We start from the raw sequence: 25,664 nt of genomic DNA, 5'->3' as shown, positions 1-25,664 counted from the left end.
AGTCCATGTATTTTGAACAATATACGGCTCCTCTGTCATGTTTTCTCCTGGAAGACTCACATTATAATGCAAGATAATTGGAGGATATGGCTCCTCTTCTAGCTCTTGTCCAGCTAGGTCAATCTGAAAGCTACTGTTTTGTTCATTAGGTATGCCAATTAATGTAATAGAAGAATCTATGATCAAACCACAAGGGAGATTCAGAGTGATTCCACTATCTGCTATCGTCTTGCCAAGTGTGGTCACAGAGAATGGACAGTTTTGATTTTCTGGGCTGTCTATACTAATCTTAGACGCTTTGTCATTTTCAATGGTGGACAGCAACTCTTTCCATGCTACAAAAGCCTCTTTGACTCCTTGAGCTGTTTCCGGCAAAGCATCTGACCTCGACAGCAAGGAGCGTAAATGCGTCCAAGCAAGTACAACATTCATCTCTCCTTCAGACAAATTTTTCATATCATACAGATCATCAAGCCCCGCGACATGTTCCAAATGTGGCATTTTTGTTGGTTTTGGCATCTTTTTCAGGTCCGAATCGAAAGACGCTGCTTCAACATTGCTGCTTCCTTTAATAGAATCGTTTGGTGGCGAATTGTTATTGAAAAAAATGTATGCTGACTGTTTTGTTGCCTGCTGCATGTTGTCTTAGCATGATTCTAACAGCATTGCATTGAAACTCTGATGTTTGGTTTGTTGTGTTCCTGAACCATGACACTATCTAGAACAGTGCTTTGCATTACATTGCCCTGATAACTGAGTCTGCTAGCCTTGTTTTGCTGCAGGATTTGTGTTGTAGCCGGCTAGCATGATGATGATGGTATGGTGCTTTTGCAAAGCAGGAGGTGACATGGGCTATTGCAGCAATATTGGCTAGATCATTCGCATCCATGGATTTGTTGCACATGTATAAGGTTTTTGTTGCATCCAAAGGGCATGAGCAAAGGATAATGGTTGAACTGTTAGGGGCTCCTTGGTCCATGGTTAGGGGCAGGCCAATGGCAAATGGTTAATGGTTCAAAAGCTACAAAGTCAAGGTGCACCACATGTGTTACTTGTGATGGAAGCTACCGAGAACGAACATAAATAAGCATGAGGGTTGGATGACACATTGAAGAAAAAGGCCAGGCCAAGTTGGGTGGGCAAGAGCAAGTGAGGGTTGACTTTGGTCAAAGTTGACCAAAAAGTCAACCGTTGACCAAAGTCAACAATTGGCCAAAAATGCATTTTTTTTTTGTATTTTCTTTGTAAATGAAAAATGAATTATTGGCTAGGATGAAATCTAGGGTTTAAAGAATTTGGGTTGACTTTGGTCAAAGTTGACCAAAAAGTCAACTGTTGACCAAAGTCAACAGTTGGTCAAAAATGCCAAATTTTGTATTTTCTTGTATGGACTCACGTGTAATGAAATAAAATTGAAATGGATTAACAAATGGTTGAAATTGGTTTCACAATTGGCTTGAATGTTTGACTCTTGAGAAGAAAATAACTTGACTGATAATGTGTATGAACAAAACCATGAAATAAGACCACAAGAAACTTGGTTGTTCAGATGACCCAGACCAATAGAGGTATCCACAATCACAACACCATGACTTTGGATCAAAACCAATCCTCATGTAAAACCAAAGTTAGGTTAAGCCAAGCATGCCAAACAAACATAAAAAAATTCAGGAGCAAAATCGGGGTATGACAACTGGTCGAAAAGTGCAAGATTTTGCAAAAGAAATGGGAATTAAATTAATGACCTCTACCCCCTATTACGCACAAGCGAATGGCCAAGTCGAAGCTGCTAATAAGGTGATCATCAGCCTAATAAAGAAACACATAGGAAAGAAGCCAAGAAATTGGCATAAGACGTTGGACCAAGCTTTGTGGGCATGTCGAACGTCACCAAAAGAAGCAACTGGAACAACCCCATTTCGAATGGCTTATGGGCATGACGCAGTATTGCCAGTAGAGATTCAGGTCCAGGCGGTCAGAACCCAAAGGCAGTATGAAATACGTTCTGAAGATTACTGGAGTATGATGACAGATGAATTAGTCGATGCAGATGAAGAAAGAATGCTAGCATTGGACTCCCTACAAAGACAGAAAGAGAAAGTCGCCCGAGCCTACAATAAAAGGGTGAGGGAGAAAGTGTTTGCTGTCGACGATCTGGTTTGGAGGGTGATCCTGCCTATGGACAGAAATGATAGAGTTTTGGGTAAATGGTCCCCTAATTTGGAGGGACCGTTCAAGGTTTTGCAGGCCTTTTCTAACAACGCCTACGAGGTCGAAGAATTGACACCCGACAGGCGGATTTTAAGAGTGAACGGAAAGTACTTGAAAAAATATAGGCCTCTCCTTCAAGTGGTCAAAATTTTGGCAGACTAAAGAACTGTCGAAAGAATAAGGTTGGAGATAACTATGTTAGAAACCAGCTGCAAAGGCACAGAAAATAAATATACAGTGCTAAAAGTAAGAAAGATAACATTAATGTGGCAAGAAGCCATTGTTTAAATATTACAAAAAACTTGTACAATCAATAGAAACGGTCAAAGCTGACCGAACTTAGATTGGAAAGACTTAAGCTCAAAATTAAAATGCAAGGACGCAGGCTCCAAGGTGTCGGCATGGGCTTTGAGCTCTTCAAGCTTTCCTTCGACGGCCATGAGCTCTTCACCGACCGCTAAGGCATCACTGGTAGTTTGCTCTATAGTGTCCTGAGCAGGTTTTAGCACTTCGTCGACAAAGTGTGACTCCTCCTTAACAATTGATTCCAACTCACTATCCAAAGTGGCAATTTGATGCCGAAAGGCATCGATTTGTTGACGTAGTTCAGTGGCCCGTGTTTGTTTGGAAGTCAATTCCTTCTGCCGCTCCTCCATAGCCCCCAACATATTGGTGACCTCCGTGTCGGCATGCGTTACCAACTCCCATTTCTCCTTCACGGAGGCCTCAGTAGTAGCAATCTGGTGTTCAATGTCCCGAACGTTGTCGATATGGCGCAGCATAGGCACCAGAATTGGTTCGAGAGCCGCCATTGCGTGCTTGGCATAATCAGAGAGTTGGAGACCCTTTAGTTGGGCAAGCATGCTCAGGATCTCTGGACCGACAGCAGGCTCATGCATGAGCACGAAAGGAAGGTCGGGATTCAAGGCGTGAACGCGGATTTTGTCCATGAGAGCCTTAGTCTTCGTCGCCTCATGGCCCATTTTTCCAAAATGGAATTTCTCAGAGTCTGAAGAAACATCACGCGATTTCACCAGATTGCGGAGCCTGGCAATTTCTTCTAAAGCAGAGGGTTTGATCGTCAGCCCCGGGAAATTCGAAGGAGAAGCTGCTGACGGAGAAGTAATCTGAGGAGGGGGAGAAGCAGTCGACAAAGGAGTAGTCTGAGAGGATTGTTGTTGGATGGTGTCGACACCTACTAGCCCCTGTGGATCCTACAAGGAAGCTGAAGAGAGACTCGAGTCAGAACTAGTTGAACTGGAGTCCGGATGCGTCACAGGACTAGTGACTGAGTCAGAGTCATTGTCATTAATCTGGAGAGGAAATTCAATGGACTCACCAGCGGTTTCGACAGATTGAAATGGGCGAGCTGGAGAAGAAACCGGCGACGCGGGAGTGTAGTCGGCAACAGGTTGAGTCGGCTCAGTAGAGGCAGCAGTCTGCAGAAAGAAAATGTAAGAGAAATACAGGAATCCAAGGAAATAAATAGGAAAATGGGTAAATACATGTGTCGATGCAGGAGAGACTGCATCCTGATTTGTGTTCCCCAAGGCAGTAGCGGGGGAGAGACCAGTCGACAGTGAAGCTCCCACGGCTGGAGCAGAGACCGTATCAAGGATGGAAGTGTCGACCACAAGGGTGTCAGCATCTTCAACAGGAGCCTCTGAAGGAGGCATTGTATGGTGCCTCTTCTTTTTGTTTTCGCCACTCTTGGAAGGAGAGTCATGTTTCTTCCTCTTGTGTCCATGGTGGCTTTTGGATTTATACTGGGAGGTGTGCTGGAGACACGAAGAGAGGTTATAAGCAGATAGTCTAGCCAAAAGAGTGGACAAGCCGATAAGAAATACCTCAGAGCCCGCGGGAGTAGAGCGTTTGTGTTTCTTGGATTTTTTGGAGGCGGAAGAGACAGGAGGTTCTGTCGGACGTGTTTGACCCTGCACATAAGTGAGATATTAGAAAACACGTAGTATTTCTTTTGGGAAGTCACAAGTCACTAGGAATGCTTCAGACAGGGGAATACAGAAGAACTGGGTTTCCTTAAAACCTGAGCAATGGGGCGCCCATCGTCGTCAGAAGATTCCTCAGGAGCAGCCTGCAAGAAGGGAAAGGATGGCTGAGAATAAAGTAAAGGCCAAAGGAAATAGTAATTCAGCCAGAGTCGAACTTGAGCCTTTTGTGTCGAAGGAGTGGGTTGGTTAGTAGATGCAGAACCTGTAGGATTTAGAGGGATCGCTGCAAATAAACGAAAAAAACGCAAGTAAGTGACGAGATTCAGCTAAAAGGGAGTGTTAAAATTTCCAGAGAAGTGTTACCAAGTTGCGTGGTTTCGAACACGCTAACATATTGAGGATCAATATGAAGCGGCCCTGAGTATTCAGGCAGATAATACTTTGTTGGGACCACTCTGTCGGCTTTCTTCTTTTTAGAGGCGTTCTGTACGTATGAAATGGGGCAATAGAACCACACCAGAACCAAATGACCAAAGGCCAAAGCCAAAGGGCTAGATGGCAGAGGGGGGAATTTGAGTTTTCCAAAGTGAAGGGCGTAAAGATATTTGTCTTTCACGTAACCAGGGATTTTGAGTTTTGAAAGTTGGTCGGTTACTTTCGCTTTTAGTTCGACCGCAACCTCCCAGATGGTCCCACGAAGATTATCTGGTCGATACACAACGTGGAAATAATTCGGGAAAGCACGAATTTGTTTGACATGAAGAGCCTTACACTTGGTCGACTTCGCCTGCAAACAAAAAAAAAGCCTCAGTTAATTCACATAGTTTGGCATCAGGAGCGCCAACGTAAAGAGTAAAATACGACTGCCACCAATCATGAAATTCTTTGGTACAGTAGTATGCTGGTCGAAAAGGAAGAGAAGGGAGATGTGGTCGGTTTTTCCAAATGGTCTCCAGTTCCTCTTCGATCTCGCTCCAAGGTTGACCACAGAGGATATTGGCAAGCAATTCTTGGGAAGAAAATAAAGGCTTGGGAGTGAATTGGCAAAGGCCAAATTGCCTGGCCACAAGGTTGGGCTGATAAGCCACTAAACCAGGATTGCTGCTGGAAGTCTCAACCGACAGGAATCGAGGAACCAAAAAACGCCTCCAAATGAGAAAGGATTCATCTCTGTGTTCCCCGTCAGTCGGAGGGAAAGGTCTGGTGAGCCACTCAGGACCTTTAGTGCGACGGCTGAACGGGGCCATAGAGGGTAAGAAATTGACACGAGTCAACATGATGTTGAATAGAAGTCGAAACACCTGAAGGCCCGGGAAGTTTTTGTCGATAGGCGTCAGAGGGATCAGCCGCTTCCAGATAAGAGGTCGTTCCTCTAGGGGACACGCGACCCTCCTCATTCCATAGGGAGCTACATCTTTGGAGAAAGTGGCATTGAGCCACAATTGCAGAAACCAGAAATGACCATGGACCAACACGTTTTTCTTTCTGGAGTTCTCAGGGTCGAAGAGCCTAATCTGGCAGACAACCTCAGATAGAGACTCGTAGAGAGAAGCTAATATCAGTTGGCCCAAAGCAACGTCACGCTCTTGGTGTAGTTGGGTTGCCAGAAGAGCAAAGTGTTTGGCTACCTGCATAGATCTAGAGCAGAAGACAAAGCGGGACAGCCAAAGGGTCAAGAAAGCCACATGTTCCTCGTCGGTCACAGGGCCTGCAAAGGTGGCATGATGATCAATAAAGTTGTTGTAAGTTAGCTTGCGAGAGTCACCAACATCGAACCTCAAGGAAATTGGCGCTACAGCTTCGCAGTCGAAGACTTCGCTAGTCGGTTTCAAGCCAGTGATGGCAGCAATGTCTAGAAGTGTCGGCGTGATCATGCCACACTTAGTATGGAAGGAGTTGGTCGAACTCTCCCAGAATACTGGGGAGGGCCACAACGGGCAATTTGTAAAAGGGTATAGATGCTTGTTCTTTTCCAGTGGTCGATTTTTTCTTCCAATCGGTCCATCCAAGCGCAAAACTTAGGAAAATTTCTGGGAGGAGCAGTCCTAAAGTTCCTGTCGACGTAGCGAAGGGAGAAGGGTTGTTGAGCGGAGATCATAGGTTCAGAAATGTGACTGGCAGGGAAGAGGGAAGAGTCGTTTCTGGTAATCTCGGGGTGTCGGTTTTCTGGGAGAGGACCTAAGAACGCTAAGGGTTCATTAGCCAGAGAAAGAGGAATCAATACCTGAGAACGCCAGATCTTCTCCTTTTCTTCTGCCAATGGAGGCTCAGGAACATACTCCCTACCATCAATGTTGATGGGACGTGTGAGTTTAGTAGCAGAAGGTTTGTTAGAGCTTGTCATGGAAAGAACAGAAGATTTTTTTGTTGTGGAGTAGAAGAGTTTTCACAAAAAGCAGAAGACAAGTGAATGTTGAAGCAAGAGGGCGAAAAAAGAGAAGAAGAAGAAAGAATGAGGATTTTATAGAGCTTAAAACCTGAGCAGAGAAGAGTGAGCGGTTGGACTTCCATTTTCGACATGTATGCCCACGTTCCCACGCCTATAGACACGTGGTGGAGAGAAGGCAAGCGAAAAGACAAACACGTTTCAGTCATAAAGACGCGAAATGACGTAGACGTGATTTTGTGCGTCTCGAGGGGAAAAGGAAACGTCCGCCATGATTGCATGACGTCATCAACGTGGGGTAAACAGAGGTCCCACTAAGTAGAAGTGGAAACAGTAAGGGGTAAATCAATGTTTCAGAGATGCCATCATCTCACCAACTTCGACAGTCGACAATGGCATCTCTAGGGGGCATTTTGTTACCACGAAAAATCTCTAAGGCATGCTGAAAGCATAATTAATGAAGGAGTCCTGGGAATTTGGGGGTTATACCCCATCAAAGGATGAAGAGGTGTGGGAGGCAAGCAAAAGTAGGAAAAAATACAAGTCAAAGGATAAAGCCGACAAGAGAAGCTGACCTGGCCGACAGGCCATTTTTGTCGACCAACGTGAAGTTTAGGACTTAAAAGAATTAGAGTCAAATGCACAGAAGACAGCATCGCACAAACGCCTGGGCGGGAGAAATTTGAAATTTAAAATAACCAGCGGTTACAAAAAGAATAAGAGCGCCAGAATCTAAAGCAGTTAGCAAGACGTGGGTGCGACGGTTATGCAGATCGTGTGACATAACATCTGCTAGTTTCTAGGAGTTTTAGCTTATGAGCAGTTCCTTTAATATTAGTATAAATAGAATATCCCACGAGAAGTTCAGGGTGTTCACTTTGTACTAAAAATCACTTGTAAGAAAACTCCTCATTCCCAGCGCGAGGAAGCAAGAGTATTTTGAGAGTGCTATGTACGTGAATCACCACATTTATTTCAATGCAACTTCCTTACTTTTCAATTGTTCCCGTTGAACATTCTATCTTAATTTCATTTACTTTTGAGTTATCATTTTACGTTGTCGTTTACGCTGTTGACACTGATTCTATTACGATAATAGAATTTACCAAAAGCGTGTTCGTTGTATACCTTTTTTGAATGTTATAGCGTTGTCGGTCACGAGTCACCTATAGGCGATAACATTATCTAAACTGTTCGTGTGGAAAAACCCTACGCTTGTTCGACACTTTATCAGGAGCCGTTCCTCACAAAGTCATTTTGTCGAGTTGGACAAGCCTCACTTGCACTAGCACATGTCCTAGGATCAACTGGTTGATCCTGCAAGTAACCCTTTGTTTTAAAGCCTAGGGAGGACCAGCAGTTGTTTACCAATTTCCACAGTAAACAACGGCCCTCCTGGATAGTCAGTCGGTTCTGCTATAGATGTAGATGTGCACCATCCTAAACTACGGTATGGAATCCTACCGTCGGCACCTCATCTTCGAATCACTATAAAAAAAAATTATAAAAAAATAAAACGCATCGGAACACTTCTAAAAAGAGTTCCGGTTTGACGAAAATTCAATTTCACTTCGAAAATACTTTTCAAAAGACTTCCGGTTAATTGAATGAAAATCAGAAGTCTTTTACGAAGAGTTCCGATTAATTGAATGAAAACCGAAAGTCTTTTACGAAGAGTTCCGGTAACCACTCTTCAAAATCGGAAGTCTTTATTAAAGAGTTCCGATTCAATGTCTCAAATCTACACCGAATCGGAAGTCTTCTGGTATGTTGTTTGTGAACTGGAAGACTTACTCTTAGTGTTCCGGTTTACAATGATAAAAAGATTGTTCCGGAAGTCTAGAAGCGAAAATGAAGTAAAATTCAATTTTTCAAAAATATACCCTATTTATATGAGGGCATTTTGATCTAAAAAAATTTATTGTAGGGGTATGAGTATAATTGATGGGGTATGAAGTAAAATTTTCAATGGGATGGAGGGAGTATAGGTTATTAATCTGATCTCTGAATGGTTTCGTATATTTCTTGAGGTTGTTTCAAGACTTTATCTTTATATTTTTATCTCTTTGGTGTTTTCCTTTCTAATTTTTTCATACTTGGGGCTAGATACCTATAAAAAAAGTAAATAATCACTGAAGCAACGTAACAATCTTAGTACTAAAACTAAATTTGTATTTCAGGTGTCATAATGTCTCTTAAGTTCTGAGGATGATAATAATATTAATGGTCCTAAAATAAGTTAGTACGAAGATAAATTGTAATATTAATGATCCTAAAATAAGTTAGTATGAAGATAAATTATTCATCCTTATTACACCGTGAGAGGAGAATATTTTGTTTTAACAATTGGAGTAGCTGGTTCTAACAACCTACTCAGCTTGACAACCAATGAACAAATCTGACAAGTCAACAACCTACTCTTTCTACAATATTCTAGAATACATATATATAAACTGATAGTGAGAAACCTTATTTCATTACACGTACGTGACATACAGAAAAAACTAAATTTCAAAATGCTCAAATAAGAAACTTGTCTTTTATACTACTAAATAAACAATTGATGTTTCAACAAATATCCAATTCAACAACGACACAAACATTGGGCAAGGAAAATCCTCAAAATTCATATTACATTAACTACCAGGAAAAATGAAGCATAGTCATAAGGAAGCAAGTGTACTCCAATATTATATTTCCAGTATCATTGTTAGTCTACCAAGAATGCAGTGAGGGACAAACAAATGCAGTCCCAAACATAAAGTTTTGTAATTCTTTACACACGTCTATCTATGTGCCTGCTTAACTCCAATCTCATTAACAAAAAGAGTCGCCATCTTGAATCAAAATTTATCTACTTGATAGATTATCCACTAGCTACAATCTCATGAATAGCATCGCTCACAGTTTCATCCTCGGATCTGACAGACAATTTCATTGCAACATCCTTTGGACCATCAAGTCCAAAAGACAACCGCACAAGCACCTTTATGTTACCTATGAATACACCCGACAACAAACATGTGTGTGATCTTGAATTGGGTGGAACAACCTCGGTACCCTGCACAGCCCATAAATAAAAATTATAAGTTATCAACCTTCCAGAAGATAACAGTATAACTGAAAGCAGACATCAATAAAAGATACTCCTACCAGATTTTTCTCATTTGAGAATTTGTTAGGCTCTCATGGAAAGAAATATCTTACTCCGAGGCAAGTTTACAAACTTAGTGTCTATATCATGTTACACTTGGCTTGATCGTAGTACCAAGGAACAACAGAAGCACCAAGGAACCTCTTCTAATAGGTTCTCTGCATCTACAACAGTATTTTACATGCATGCATGGACTACATTGTGGCTAAGGTTTGACAACGCCATAAAGTTAAACTTAGTGGTTGAGTAAAAGCATTATAATCTATGCACGTTGACCAATTATGTTTGCATCTAGGTTATAAATATCAAACTCGCAGGAACTTAATCTATCTGTGTTGTGGAGTAAAAAGTATCTTATTACAACAGCACCTCCAAATCTCTGTCAATATAGGTTCTCTGTGCAAGTGTCATGTGTAGCATAAACATGCTGTTCAAATAAGTGTATGCACGCAAGGCATCCTTGTGGTCTGGCAAGAGATTGGAAATGGCAGGCGCTAGATGTAAGCCCGTTTAAAAGTATTCATTAATCACTAGGGCCATCCCTAAATTTCACATTCGGCATCGGATCCTCATGTATGTAGCCCACCCATTGTTATACATTTAAGTATGAATAAACTACTCAATTCTTCAAAATTCTGGAACCAAGTGTGGTTGGGGGAAATTAAGGATTTTTACCAACTATATTTTAGAGCGGGAAGGGAAATGGAAGGGGGACAAAACTTATACTATCTCTTCTTCTCTTGATTTTGTCTCTCCAATATTGGAGAGACTTAGAGAGGAAAGAAAATCGTTGAAATATTTTTTTAAGTCAATTAGACTAAAATGTCCAAACTCATGTTTACTAAGAAATCCAAATCTTGCACTCCTTTACACCTCCTTGCATTTTAACAAATCACAAGAACCATTCATTTATATTATCTTCACTTAACAGCTTAAACTTTTGGAATAGTTGGTTCAAGACAAGCATTGTGACATCACAATTCACAAAATAGAAAACAAATTGGTAACAGTGACCGCCAATAAAGCCTGCTTTTCCTTCACTTTCCTTGTAGTTGATGATATTGTTTCATTGCTGGAGGATTTTTAGGCCCATAAATTTTGTTCGCTTGCATCTTTTCTTTGCCTTAGTTTTCTTTTCTGAGAATTATATTTTTGTCGCATGGATTGTTCTGAAAACATGCAACTAATCCCAAATACTACACTCATTTACAAACAGGTTGCGGATTGTAAAGGCTCGGAGTATCAGATTTTTATTTCAAAATCCGGTATGGGTTGATGGGGACTTCAAATTAATGGCAAGGTAAGCTATTTGTCAATGTGTTGAATTATTTTTCCACTACTTTGCAAGCATGATGATGCTCTCAAGTCAACAGATTATTTTTGATAGAATTTTTATAGATATTCTATTTTTCTGCTTTCATATTTAGGGCATGCATGAGAACTATACATGAAAAGTGTAGATTTCTATTTCTTTTATGTTGACTGAGCAAAGTTTCTGGTGCTATTTGACCGGCTGAAACTACCTGAGTGAGCCACAACACCCTAATCTTTTATTTATCTCTTTCTTTGGGGCGGGTTGGAACATGAGTATTATGTTACTCCCTCCATCCCACCATGAGTGACCTAATTGACAATTTCACAAAGATTAAGAAAAAAGAATAAATGAAAGAGAGAATGATATTTTTACTAAAGTATCACTTATCAAGTATTGAGAATGATAAAAGTAAGTATTAATTAGAGGGTAGAATTGGAAAAGGTGTATTAAAAATTGAAATGAGTCGTTCATTTTGGGACACTTTATTCCAAATGGGTCATTCATTGTGGGACGGAGGGAGTACCTTTTATTGAAAAAAATAGTTATACCCAACATGCAGGCACTTGTAATATTTCTAGCCTCACATTCCTTTCTTGAGTTCATATTATTGCAGTTCATGTATCCATTCTCTTGGCTATCATGTAAATTTTTCTGAGTGATGTATTTGTCAAGTAAGCAACAAGATTAAGACATGTTAACAACTAATGTGTAACGGATACAACAAGTGGAACCTCACCAACTTTTAAACTTGTTCAATACAAATAGAATAAAGAGACAATAACAGGTATGCAGGCCGACTACAAAATTTTAATGTTCTTTACTTATCTGTATACTTTTAAATTACCTTACTGTAAATGGGAATGAGGAATAAGCACTGCTGTCAGAGGCTCTTGGTGTCACACTGGTAGAATAGGGCATTTAAAAATATACACCATTTTAAAGGTATAAAGTAAATTAGTTTTATTCTCCTCCCCTCCCCTTACAGACCAAACAAAGAGAGGATTATTCCCCCCTCCTTCCCCTCTTTTGAATTAAACACTGTCAAACTGTTAAAAGTCTTGATGCCCACCAATAACATTTGCATATTTTCTTAATATTAAACCTAAATTTGCATATGAGAAAATACCCTTTTGGTTTATGCTCTCTACTAAATCCTTCATGGAAAGCACATCTGTAATACTAACTTGATATAAAACATTGTTTTAAAAACCAAACCAGAGAATGAAACAGTGAAACTCTGGGTCATTGTTCAATTGATTTAACCAGTTGAACCGGATAATAAACAAATAAATAAACTAAAAAATAAATACAATACTAAACTTCATAGATAATTCATGCAATGTTTTAACATTAAGTTTTGAAAAAATTAAATCTAATATTTATTGCTTAGTAAAATGCTATTATTGCTTTTGTTTATTTTTTATTTTTTCCTATTATTTGTAAAATATAATGCTATGTATCTATTCGTGTGTCACATCCGTGATGAGCGAGTCCTTTTGCTTTCTACCTTGTTTAACTTATTGTGTTTTAAGATGATAATTTTAAGATTTCTTTCTGCACCATACGGTTTACCAAAACTAGTTACAGTCCTCGGTTCAAAGCGGTTTGAGCAGTTTTATTCCGGTTTGTACAGACTACTGGTTTTAAGCCATCTGATCAACCCTAGTTCACGGTTGAACCAGCCGGTACGTTTATGAAGCAGTATGTTAGTATGTTGGAAGCATCTAACAATGTTACAGTAACTGTGTCACAGTAAAAATTGCATTATCACCTTGACTTGTTTGTAATCAATTTAATGAAATAAGGTTGTTAATGGTGAGGGCATTGGGTAATTAACAAGAGGCCATGGATTCAAAACTTAGTGCAACCGCTTTACACAATCACAGACATAATGCTGAATAACTTTTTTCTCAACAAAGTAAAAAAAGCAGCATGTAACATCATTGGCTTACCTCACAGGGCTGCAAGCCAAGAAGGTTGGTGACGGTATTTACAGCTTCAGCCAAGCTCTCCCTAGGACCAAGACCATACTCATCCACACGTTCGAAATCAGGGCTCATGCTTTCCCATGCATTCCTGAAATTAGATACCCCTACTTTCAACATGTAATCTGCTGAAACAATCTCCAGATCCTCCAACTGATATTCATCTTCAACACCATCATCGTCAGCTTCACCAGTGGTTGGGTCAACCTGAAGAAGATCCAATTTATACAGAGATTTTCTACAAAATATTTTATAAGTTGTTTTCCAGAAATTCCCTAAATGTAGGAAATAAAAACAATCCCCGCACTTGAAATACACCTTTAATAATGATACATGTTGGGACTGGATCAAATAATAAAAAACCCAAAGCTTTATAAAAGTAAAGAGGATTAAGTACCTCTTTAACAATAAATTTCAGAACATTAGAAAACTTTCCAAGTGTTAGCACTCCCTCGGGCTTCTCAAATGCCACAAAAATCTGTCCAGGTGAATCATAAGGAAGAGACTTGAGAGGCTTGGAGAACACCTCTGTGAATTCGTCTGCCTCTGAAGAATCCACAAATACGATAACCTGTATACAAGGATATATAATATTACAAACAAGACCTGGGAATGGATTAATTTATGAAATTTGAAGAATCTATGCAAGTCATTACATGTTCTAATAATTGCTCTGGTATTGTGTTTGTGCAGTTGTACTGGAACACAACATGCCTGTCAAAAATGTGTTTAATGACATTAACTGCATATTCTGTCTCTGGTTCAGTGAGCTCCACAGATGCTGAGGACTGGTAAGAAATTTAACATTAGCACATATAATATTGTATTACCCATTTAAGGAACAAAAACCAAAAATAAATTTGTGAAAGAACAATCAAGTGTATAAACCTTAAACAGGCTGCCAAAGTTAGCAAACTCTGGAATAGATGAAAGCATCCTCTGGTATGCATCAGCAGTTGATGAGGGAGCACTTGGAGGAGCACCCAAACCAGTTGGCTTTTTCCCAGCGGCTTTCTTCTCTGCAAGTGGCTGAGATTTGACTTCCTTGGGCACAGAGTCAATGTCAAAAGCCTCTTCTGAAGGCTCCTGTAAACATATCAAACACATGAGATATTGTACTAATGGAATGTGTTAAGAGTCCCACATCGGACAATATATGGTCTGAACATGTGTTTATAAGTGGGGGCAGTCCTCACTCTACCAACCGGTTTTGTAGGGTTGAGTTAGGTCCAACCACATTTCTTAACATGGTATCAGAGCCTCGTTTAAGATCCGGTGGGCCACCTACTATGGTTTCCGCTATCGGGCCATCCACCATTTATTTCCACGCTCCAGATGTCCAGTCCTGGGCGTGAGGGGGTGTGTTAAGAGTCCCACATCGGACAATATATGGTCTGATGTGGGACTCTTAACAGAATGCAAGAAAAACACCAAGACTTACATAATTTTTCAAACTAGTCTCCAGATTGACAAGTGGGATATCAAATGGCCCAAACAGGAAGTCCTTTACAGCATTATCAGTCTCAACAACAGAACCATCACCTCCAATTGTGTTTAGATAAAGGGTTGCTCTATCACGGACCTGCAAATAAATCAAAATACCAGACATAAAATAAAGCAGTCGACAACTTCACACACATCCAGAAATAGAAAATCCTCTTCTTTCGGGGGGGAGGGTGAGAAGTGAGGTGTCATTCATAATTTTAAAATTTTAAATATTTAAGTTTTCTAGACGAACATGTATGTACTATATATTATAGAAAATTTTGAAGTAATCAATTCAAAATGGAGCTTTAATTACATATAAGCAACAAATCCTGAATATGACGTGCAAAAAAAAACACAGCTAGTGCATCTCATAAAATGCGTCATAAAAAAGGACAGAAATTCACCTCATCGTCACTGTCAAAAAGACATCGCCTCAGCAGAACAAATATGCGTGGCTGAAAGAGTAAGGATGAGATTTTAAATTAAGTCAGCACCAAGGATTCCCCAAAAGTATTATAAATAAGAAGAGAAAACCGCTAATATTGTGATGATAAACAAAAGAAAGTGAACCTTTAATGCATCAACTGCAGCACCAAACTTTGCCAGTGTGCTCACAGCACCGGCCCTAACTGTTGCATTCTCAAGATGCACTCTATTATAAATGAAACGAATATATTTGCTGGGGTCTGATGTTTTTGGCCCTTCAATTCCTAGGAAGTGTAGTATCTATGGTTCAAGGAGGAACAAATTGGTTAACAGCAAAATGTACACAATTCCAGAAGAAATGAACAAACTGTGAATCACGAAGGACCCCAAAAGAAATACCTGTGTAGACAGATAAGTGAATTCGCAATCTTCAATGAACTCACAGAGATGAAGCAACCCAGTTTCCTTTGCATCTGGGATTTCTCTAATGAGAATCACAATTGAATCTACAATTGCCTTCTTGTACTCAAAACCACCCTCTTCCCTAAGAATGTTACTCAGGAAGTTCATCCTGAAAATAATAGCAGACACAAACAAATCATTTATACCACTCATTAAGGAAAAAAGATGACGCAAGGTATAAAATTTGGGGAGACGAAGATTATAGTACAGCTCACATACAGAGATCTATATTTTAACGGGAACTTCTGGCACAATGATCTTATTGCTTCAACAACTACAATTTTGAACTCATCAGCAATATCAGACATGAAATTTGTAATTTGTTTCATAAGACGGTCCACACTTGATTCATTTCCTGTCTTCAAAAGTGTAGTAATAGCAAGTGTGGCGATGCTTCTATTCTGGTCAGATATTAAACTTTCCATGTCAATGTTGCAGTTAGTGACTGATGTTGGGTGTATCATTGCCACCTGCAAAGTTTCATAGCCTCACTCAGAATTAAAATAATAAGGCTCAAGTTTAGCCAATACAAATATCATGAGAAAATTTAAGAACCCAGAAAATCTTGATTTTATATCAACCCGTCCAAATCATAGAAGGGAAAAACAAAATACTTATTCTATAGGGAAGATGCTTGAGAGGCCTGTTAAAAATCACTTCTGCTAAAATTTGAGTGATTGACAAAGGGTTACCTTGTTCAAGGTGCGGACAGCAGCAAATCTTAAAACTGGCTTAGAAGAACTTAAGAATAACTGAAGAACAGTAATTGCTGGAGTTAATTCTCGGCTTGTTACACCATTGAGCTCTGTAATAGCCCTGGCAGCTTCAAAAATCACCATCTCTGATTTGTGACGAAGGCAACTCTCAAGATAATCATAGAAGGGGCGGTCCCCTGACTGTGTATTATTTCCTGATTCGTGGATAACCTACAAATATAATAGAAGATAAACATTTAAGCAAATAAATACCATCCCCCAACAACAAGATTCGTATGAAGTAAAACATACCTGACTTGTGTAGCGAATCAACAGGCACTGAGCTAAAGGTGAGCGAACAGTTCCCCTTGTCAAGCTGCTAACAAGCTTGCTAACAGCTAGCCGGTCATTCTGTCGTATCTGCAATTTTGAAATCACCAAATATCTCACACCCTCTTAAGAACTTATACTTATGTTCTGTGTGATAAAAGAAGTAGGCCTTTCAAAAGGTACAATCTAAAAGACGTGCAGTAAAACATTTATAGGACTTTAAGGAATAGAAGTTAGTTAATAAAACCAAGTAAATGGGCACAGTGGTTACTGATCTTCAGTAAAAGACAGATAGTTCAGGAGAACCTGGGTTTGAATCCTGGGTGGAACAATTCTTGGTCATACTTTACTTACCTCTCAGCCAAACTCCAGATTACCAGGGACTCATCCCATAGAAACCGGAGGGGTAGCACCAAAATTATAAATTAGTTAAACATAATTTTTCCATCATGGTTCGGCTCAAACTGGAATTCCACAAGATATATAAGACATGTAAAGACCTCATTGATGCCATAGCCTACAGAGATGGCAATCAATGTAGGTAAGAGACAGAAACTTTTAGTTAAATAGAATTTTTCCATCATGGTTCAGCTCAAACTGAATTTCCATAAGGCGATTACATATGACATGTATAGATCTTGATGGTGCCAAAACCTACAGTGATTACAATCAATGCAGTTAAGAGATAAAAACTTTGCCAACTTCAACAACAATAGAGATATCAGCATTCTTAAACAGCTTCTTCTATATTTTTTTAGCCTTCCTCTACAACTGACGTTTAGGCTGTCCTCCATTTCATCTACTCTCCTTCCTATGGAATCTATAGGTCTCCTCCACACGTGCTCAACCTACCTAAGTCAAGATTCAAGCATATTTTCTACAATGGGTGCTGCATTAATTCTCTCCCTCCCTCCCTCTCTCTAATGCTATTGTTATTGCACTAAGAATGTGAGACTATGCTCTGAGTGATAACATTCGAATACAAGAGAAAATAGTGTATAGCATTACGCAAAAGTCTCTGTTTGCAAGTCTAAGAAAATGAGTGTCTCTCTCGGATTCTGTTCCGCCTATTTATAGACCTAACTCAGCCTCCTCTAGTTCCTTGATTGTGGGATGCCTGTGGATGAGTAGATGGAGAGATAGTAACTGCCATAAAAGAGAGCAAATACCATAGTACCAGACAAACAAATAACAACTTCTGCTAGAGAATTTCAAGAAGTTTTGATTCCTCTTGTTTTACTCAAATTTGGCATCCAATTAAGCTAAAATAGAAACTAAGCACCTCTCAAAGAAATGCACTTAAATGACAACTTGTAATAATAGAATCATGACTTCAGTTCAAAAAAAAAAAAAAAAAGAATCCTGACTAGCTTGTGCTGAACATTCACCATGCATGATATTTAGCTACGATAAGACAAGTACAGTGACCATTCAAGAAAGTGAATTTGAAATATAAAGATATAAGCCAGCAAGCAAACCATAATTTACTGAATGATCTAGAATCACAAAGTAACCAAACCAAACTTGCAGTGTACCTGGTGTAGCAAACCCAGTGCATGAAACTGAACAAGAGCTGCTCTTGATTGAACAGCTTCCTGAACCTCATTACTCCACCTTTTTACAATTTCAGGATTCGTCTGTAAAGAAGGGGTACAACTAAGCATATACCATACAAGGGATGTTCAAAATATACAGAATGACAAATAGAAACTGGTATTACCTGGAGTAGATGAATGCCACTAACTAAGGCAGCACTTGCAACAACTGGATTCTTATCTACAATAGCTTGTTTTATATACCGTTCAATTTGGGTAAGAAGGGTTCCGTCTGTAATACGACAAAGCACTCGAATGGCATTTGCCTTATACATATCAATCTTGCTATTCATGTCCTTCATAAGAGAGCTTGTGACAATAATAACCTTTACAATATCAAAGAAATAGAACAGTCATATAATCTAAGTTTGTAATACACAGATTAAACCCCATGCATATAAATCTCAAAAAGAAGAAATTTTGCATAAGAAAACTTGTAAGTTTGCAAATACACAAATTAAACCTCATGCATATAAATCTCAAAAAGAAGAAATTTTGCATAAGAAAATTTGTAAGTTTGTAATACACAAACCCCATAAATATAAATCTAAAAAACAAGAAATTTTGCATAAGAAAATGTAACCTCATCTGCAGAGGGAGAGATCTCCTTTATCATCAGGTAGACCATTCTCCTTAATCCCATATCTCTAGACTGGAAAAGCTTAGTCACAGCAAAGAAAACTTCTGTGGCTTCGGTCTAACAATAATAAATAGAATCAATAGTGACTCTAACATAATTCCATAATGTCAAAGCACAAAAAAATGCATGAATATTTGTAAATCTCTCAAAACCTTTGTAAATGTCTCTCCCTGATTCAGTAGGTATAGGAGCTTTGTAATAACCTAGAAAAATGAGATGGCAAAACATACACAGCATCAAAATTCAACTGCCGGAACAATCCAAACAAATAAGAGAACAAAGAAATCCTGGAGTCCATGATAAAAACCTGTGAACATCTCCTAGCATCTAGTTGTGGATCATTAAAAACCCTTGCCTCCTGAAGAACCGACCCCTTTTCAATTCCCGTGAAAGGGGAGTAGTCGGCTGGTCATCAATAAAAAAACACAATTAGCAACACTCTAGCACCGACCCCTCTGAAAAAAGTGTCTCTGTCAGTGTCCGAAACCGACACAGACAGTTGTGATTACATTTTATTTATTCATTTTTTTCAAATTATTAGCGGTGTCGACATGTCAGGGTCGGAGTCTATGACCGTGCTTCATATCAGCAACAATTACAATTTGTGACAGAGCTAAAAGATCTAAACTATCTATCAACTCATCACTGGAAACTCATTCATTCAATGATCTACATTGCAAATTACGAAGCAAGATCAATAACGAATCGAATCGAATTGAACAACACTAAATCCAATTCAAAGATAATGATGATTTAACTACTAGGTGAATCCTACTATTACATTCGGAATTTAAAATGGAACATGGATCTGGAACCGAATCGGATACATAACCGTTAAAGACGCAAATGCTAAGCGAGAAAATGATAGAAAACAGGTCGAATTGAGAAATGGTAAGAAAAGAAGTGAACCTTCATCGTCGCGGTCATCGTCCTTCTTGGCGAGTTGCTGAGCCATTGCCGTAGCAGAATCTCTCAGGGATCTGTGAATGTTTATATATCAGTGCTCCGAGAGAATAAAAAGAAGCAGAAGATTTAACTAACGCGAAAATCAGATCATCGGTGCTTTGTATTCCAAAGACGTAGATCGGGTGGGTAAGGCACCAACTATTAAGGAAATTAGGAATTATTGCATTTTATAATATAGTACTTCCTCTAATTAAAATTTACAGCGTTTAATTTTAATATTTTATGAGATTAATTTTCATAAAATAATTTTTTTTTATATACATGAAATTTAAGGTGTGTTCGTACCAAAACTAATACGATTTTTTTTTAAATAATCAATATTTTTAAAGAAAACTTTATAATAACTAAATTTTTTAAAAAAATACAAAAATAATCACTTTTTTCTACTAATACGTTGATGCGTCAAATTGAACTGACACATCTAACTAAGCTAGATAAGAAGCGCTCAGAGCTTTGGCGTATGCATGCAAAGCCAATGCATGTAGGTGCATGCATGCATTGGCGCATGCATGCCTTGATGCCACATGCATTGACGCATACATAGTGTATGCATGCGTCAATGCATGTGGCGCATGCTCCTTTCACATTTTTTTTTAAATTTTAAATGTTAAAATTATAATTAATTAACTGAAATACTAAAAATAAAAATTATATTATATTATAATGAAAAATTACATAGAATTGACAAGAAATTCAATGACCCGCCCGATTGAAACGTCTCTCTGTTCCACATTCAGGTGTGTTAGTCTGTCTTCGAGGTCTCCAACGATTTTTTTGAGGTGTTTGGGGTCTTTGAGTGCTGACATGATCCAGTGGTGGTTGGTGTGAAGGTCCGGTGGAAGGTCCAGCGATATTTGATAAATGTGTCATCATTTGTTCTCAATAGTTGGGGGATTGTCGCCAACAGCGCTTCCGTAATTGAGTTCGGTACCCATGTTGTCGTAGTTGGGTTGTTGTGGTTGGGTGAATTGTGGACGGTATGGTTGCCCGAATTTGGATATTGAATCGATTTGGAAACGAATCAATGGTTCCTGGGGTGTACTATAGTCAAACAATGGTTGGGTATTGTGGTGATGGGATGTTTGGGTGTTCATTGTGGGGCGCTACATTGGCATGACACTGAATCGTATGAATCATCTAGGCTATAGACTGTTGCGGTGGTTGTGTATGGTTGTTGGTGGTTAGGGTTTGATTCTTGGTTTTGAGTTTGGGTGTGTGATATGAATGCGTGTGAGGCTGGGTGTTTGGTTGTTGGGTGTATATGGTAGGGTGATGGTGTGAGGTTGATCGTTGGGTTTGGTGTAGCGGTAAAATTCATGACCATCAAACTATGGATAAGTTTAACGTCAATAAAACCAGAGTCGTCACCGCACTTTTATTGTTTCCAAAGTAAAAGGGAAAAGTACGAAGAAAACCCAAAGATAAGAAGTTTTCAAACCAAAACTAATAAAATGTCAGAGATTATAGGTAAGGGGGTTGGTTACACAAAGGGAATGTGTTAGCATCCAAAGTGTCTTAGGTACTCCTAGGGAGTCCTTTTTTATGTGCGTAGGTATATTTGGTATAAAAATGATGTTTGAGAAAAAATAGAGTGTGGGGATGAGAAAAGAATTCATTGGTTATATTTTTGTGTTTGACAAAACCTTCGGACTTGTGCCTACGTACCAACATAAAAATGAGGGATCAAAACCTCGTAGTTCGTGGTAACAATTTCAAAATGAATGGATTATTTTTAATCAAAAGCTAAGTTTAAAAGAGGCACAAAGGTCCAAAAGTTTGAATGAGTGTTAGTTCTTTTTGTCTTTTGAAATTTTAAGTCAATATGATTATATTTATTTTGAAGTTTGAGTAAAGAAAAGAGTTAAAAAAAAATGCAATGGCATAAGGCCAAAGTTTCTAGTTTAAAACATGTCTACGTTTGAAATCACAAGCAAAGAAAGTTTTGAAAAGAGGGAGAGATTTGAAATTTAAGAAGTGGGAGGAGATGAAGAGACTAATCCTAAGCATAAAATTAAAAGTTAAAAGTTGAAAAGATCTGACCAATGGGATGCAATCTAACAAACAAGAATGTCATATAGAAAACCCACTTTCCCTTTGGACTTTCGAATTAAGCAATATCAGCAAACACTTAGCAATATGAAGAGCAAGGCATCAAATAAAGATGGCCGCATCCAAGCAAACAAATCCACAGCTAACAATCTTCTTTGTCTTCTCATGTATCAGATGAAACACTTCTTGATTTTTGCTTAAAATAAGGTGTAGCATGAGACCAAAATAACGGTTGTATCAAGACCATGTAGCAGATGAATTCAAGTGGATACCAATACTTGCATCAGATGAAAGCTCAAATCATAATAACTTGATCTCTGAATGTTGGCATTGGCCAAGTCCTTTTGCATAAGGAATGTTGCCTAATTCTAAGTCTAAAAGCTCATATCAAACCCAACAGTCCACACAAACACTTTTTAGGATTTTTGTTGTTTATTAAGTATTTTAAGGTCCTAAGACCACAAACACAAACAAGATACACAAACAAATATATACAATCACAATATATGGCTCAAATGAGCAAAGTGAAAATGACATAAACATAAACAAATTAAATGTTATGTAAATGGAAAATGAATGGTAAATGACTTAAAATTAAATTGCATAAGGTAAATGACTTGAAAATAAAAGCAATATTAATACAAGTTAGTCAAATGTTAGTTGATTAGATGTTAGTGATGTTTTGCTTTTCAATTGATTAAGTCATTCTTTGGAGAACACTCAACCATCTATTCACAATCATGGATCCTTGAACCAAGACATCTTCCATAGGAAGGAAAAATGCCAAGTTTTCACACAATACCATGAAAGGGGGGAGATTTACAATCCCACTTACTAGAATGTTATGCCATTAGGGTCAAAATTTAGTTCTATGTTAAGCAATCGTAATTTGACTTATGTAGAAGTCACAACTATCTAAGGTCGGGCAATAGAAATTTAAGTGTTAATGCATGTTAGAGCTTTAGTATAATGAACCAAACTCCTAAAATATACCACACACTAAAAGAAAAGATCAAAAGGGATGGACTTATCTCATTCATACTTGTATTGGTTCATCTGAAACAAAGTCATTGATGAACCAATTATCCTTAGGATATTGAGACCTTATTGGTCAATGAAAGGAATGGGAAAGAAAGGGATTGAAGATGAAGAGGGAAAGGAGATGGGAGAAACACAAATTGGTCATGAGATAAATTTTATCAAATTAAAATCATTCATTCATTTAGGGAGATGAAATGTATATTTCATCAATCCCCTAAATCCAATGATTTTAACTCAACAAAAGTCAAATCAACCTTGACCAAGGCTCAAACACATAGTCAAACATCACAAGTCAATAAAAATGCCTCAGCATAATTTCTATACAATTAATCAAATTAAAAATGCATTTAAATTCAATTTAATTTGGCCAAAAACCTAAAACCTCTTCAAAACACCAAATAAATGGCCAAGAGATTTATCCTAGGTCAATGAAGGTCAAAGGACCTTAGACAAAAAATTTCATGATTTTTGAAAAGTCAGAAGTATTTTTAAACAATTTAACATATGCACAAAAAGAATTAATTCATGACAAATATCAAAATTAATCCAAAAAATAATTTTAATTCAGAAAATGAAAGAGGAAAAGATTTAAAGATTTTTGGTGAAGTCCCATATTTTTTGGATTAAAAATGAAATTAATATAAATTAATCAAAATAACACAATTAAATGAAAAATCAGAAAATATGGAAAATCAGGGCCATCGGATCTCCCTCATTAATTGAGGTGGCAGATCTGATGGCCACACGCGTGCGTTCCACCATGCACCAAGTCAAATGCATTGTACGCATGATAATCAGAATCAAGGACTAAGATTAAAACATTTTGAATGAATTTTGTGGTTGAGAGGTGTGACAATACATCACCGGAGCTAGGGCTCCGGTCTTCTTCTCCAGTGGACCTCACCGAACTGGTCCACCATCAACCATCACCAAAATGAAAAACAAAGACATGGATTTAAAGAAAAAATGCTCAAGAGCTCGAATCTAGCCTCAATTTTCTCCAATTCCAAGTATATAAAAAGATACAGGGATTTGAATTTTGAGGATCATGAACTGAGTTGCTTCGATTTGACCTCAAAGCAACTCAATCTTGTTGCCTACATTGGTAGGAATTCAGCCAACCAAAAATCACAAAGAATGGTGAAGAATTGAGAGAGAATCGAAGAGATGAAGTTTCTGAAAAATCACCTTCGAGTTGATCCAATTTCACTTGATCTTGATCTGGATTTTCTTGTTTTCTCTTCCTCTTGCTTGCAGAAGCCAATTGAGATGAAAAGGGAAGTGAATTTCTGGAGTTTGAACTTCCAAACAGAAGATGAAGTTCAAGCTTGATTTCAAGAGAAATCTTTAGAAATTCTATGGAAATGGGGATTTGGATCAGTCTAGCAAAGCTTAGGCAGGGTGTTGATGAAGTTCTGATCTCATTTATCATGTATTTAGAGCCAATGTCATTGCTTTATACACACTTTCATTTCAATGTTCAAAAATAGCAACCTTCATCATGAGCTTGCATGGGCATGTATAAAGCCCAAAGAATGATTGGCAAAGGTCCAAAAGTCTGCACATGTCATGCTGAAGGTGTTGCATTAAGCCATGCATTGTTAAACTGAATTGGATCATGAAATTCTCCCAAGTGGTACTTCACATTGCACCCATACGCAACTCCTTCAATCTTTGGTCAAATAGGTTGATCTAGGACTTTTTAGAAAGGTGAGATCAAGGGTAACAACTTTAATGTTGAATATGTTTTCATTTGAAGCTTAGATCATGATGAATTTTGAGGTGGAAGTTTGGGAAATCAAACATATTTGAAAAATTTCTAAGTACCAAGCCATATGTTCACTTCTTCCACCTGGGATAACTTTTTCTATAGACTTCAAATGAAAAACGTTCCTTCATCAAAGTTGTATATATTTAAAACCTCTTAAATTTGGTCACAAATTTGACCCCATTTGGATTTGTCATGAAGGAGTTATGCATTTTAGAAGTTGAGGAAAATCACTTGTTCCATGGTAATGGTCCAAAATGACCTATAATGTTTCCTGTTGGCACATACATTTGAAAGTTGAATTTGAACCTCCTACAAACATAAATGTTGAAGTAGACATCTTGAATTTTATCATGGAATTTATATGGTTTTCATCTCATAATAATTGAGCAAGTTATGGTCTTGGGAAGTTGACCTTCAAACTAGGGTTCAGACAAAATGACCTATAATCTTTCATCATAAAAAATGACTTTCCAAGCAAAAATAGATCTTTACCTCAACATTAAAGTTGTTTATAATGTCATTTTGAGTAAAATTTCTCTTGGAATAATTTTCATATGACACAAATTGTAGAAGATAGGGTCTAGGGAACCCTAGTTTTGACCAGTCGACTTTCTTTGGTCAACCACCATGAACCATCTTGCTAGTGACATTCTCTTGACTTTTGGGACTCATGGAGGATAAAATATGTGTAGGATGATGTAATATGAAGCATCCCTTGAAATATTTGATCACATGTTGAAGAAATGTATTGAAGAAGTCACACAAGATACCCAGATGAATTAGGGTTTCCAAGGCAACCAATCTCAAAACTCTTGATGAATTCTTAATCAAAATGACATGTGAAGATCATGAGTATCCATATATGATGTCTAGATCCATTGTGAAACATTTATTCATTGGTATCCTTGCATTGAGGGTCTCAAACCCTAGATATGAGCTTGGTGAGGCATTGGTGAATACACACACTACCTACAAAAGTAACAAATTATACATTGACATATTTTTGGCATTTTGGTTAGTAAATAATGAAAAATAAAGTATGATATGATCAAATGTGCTTAGTGATCTCTCCCACTGCAAACCCAATGAATGAGAGGTAAGGAGGATGCCAAGGTGTGATCCAAAAGCTAATGCATATGATGAGATATCATGAGGGATCTTAGGGTCAAAATTGGGGTCTTACAGCTACCCCTATTTAAGG

General features: G+C 38.2%; 2 protein-coding genes across 2 annotated transcripts; one reads left to right on the top strand and one right to left on the bottom strand.

Moving 5' to 3' along the window:
• Positions 1-1,923: 1,923 nt before the first annotated feature.
• On the top strand, positions 1,924-2,373 carry LOC127078450 (uncharacterized). The gene has a single exon (XM_051018905.1). The coding sequence runs from the start codon at positions 1,924-1,926 to the stop codon at positions 2,371-2,373; it is 450 nt and encodes a 149-aa protein (XP_050874862.1).
• A 6,698-nt stretch (positions 2,374-9,071) lies between these two features.
• LOC127088351 (coatomer subunit gamma-2) lies at positions 9,072-19,751 on the bottom strand. The gene is made up of 18 exons (XM_051029307.1): positions 19,546-19,751; positions 18,944-19,041; positions 18,789-18,839; positions 18,580-18,693; positions 18,122-18,322; positions 17,937-18,038; positions 16,384-16,491; positions 16,069-16,302; positions 15,596-15,846; positions 15,314-15,485; positions 15,059-15,214; positions 14,893-14,943; positions 14,442-14,582; positions 13,889-14,086; positions 13,657-13,788; positions 13,398-13,571; positions 12,968-13,207; positions 9,072-9,607 (listed from the first exon to the last, which is right to left on the bottom strand). Exons 1-18 carry the CDS (start codon positions 19,589-19,591, stop codon positions 9,413-9,415), a joined length of 2,664 nt encoding a protein of 887 aa, XP_050885264.1. The 5' UTR covers positions 19,592-19,751; the 3' UTR covers positions 9,072-9,412.
• Positions 19,752-25,664: the final 5,913 nt, after the last annotated feature.

Source organism: Lathyrus oleraceus, chromosome 5, assembly GCF_024323335.1.
Source record: "Lathyrus oleraceus cultivar Zhongwan6 chromosome 5, CAAS_Psat_ZW6_1.0, whole genome shotgun sequence".
Classification (NCBI taxonomy): domain Eukaryota; kingdom Viridiplantae; phylum Streptophyta; class Magnoliopsida; order Fabales; family Fabaceae; genus Lathyrus; species Lathyrus oleraceus.
The sequence above is the reverse complement of the archived record's forward strand: the minus strand, read 5'-3'. Positions and strand labels throughout refer to the sequence as shown.

Excerpts from the sequence above, each read along its gene's own strand:
- LOC127078450 (XM_051018905.1), top strand. The coding sequence starts at position 1,924 with ATGGCTTATGGGCATGACGCAGTATTGCCAGTAGAGATTCAGGTCCAG.
- LOC127088351 (XM_051029307.1), bottom strand. The coding sequence starts at position 19,591 with ATGGCTCAGCAACTCGCCAAGAAGGACGATGACCGCGACGATGAAG. Across the intron at positions 18,694-18,788 it reads AGGGAGAGACATTTACAAAG|ACCGAAGCCACAGAAGTTTT; the intron begins GTTTTGAGAGAT and ends TATTATTGTTAG. Across the intron at positions 14,583-14,892 it reads TTTTTGACAGTGACGATGAG|GTCCGTGATAGAGCAACCCT; the intron begins GTGAATTTCTGT and ends ATTTATTTGCAG.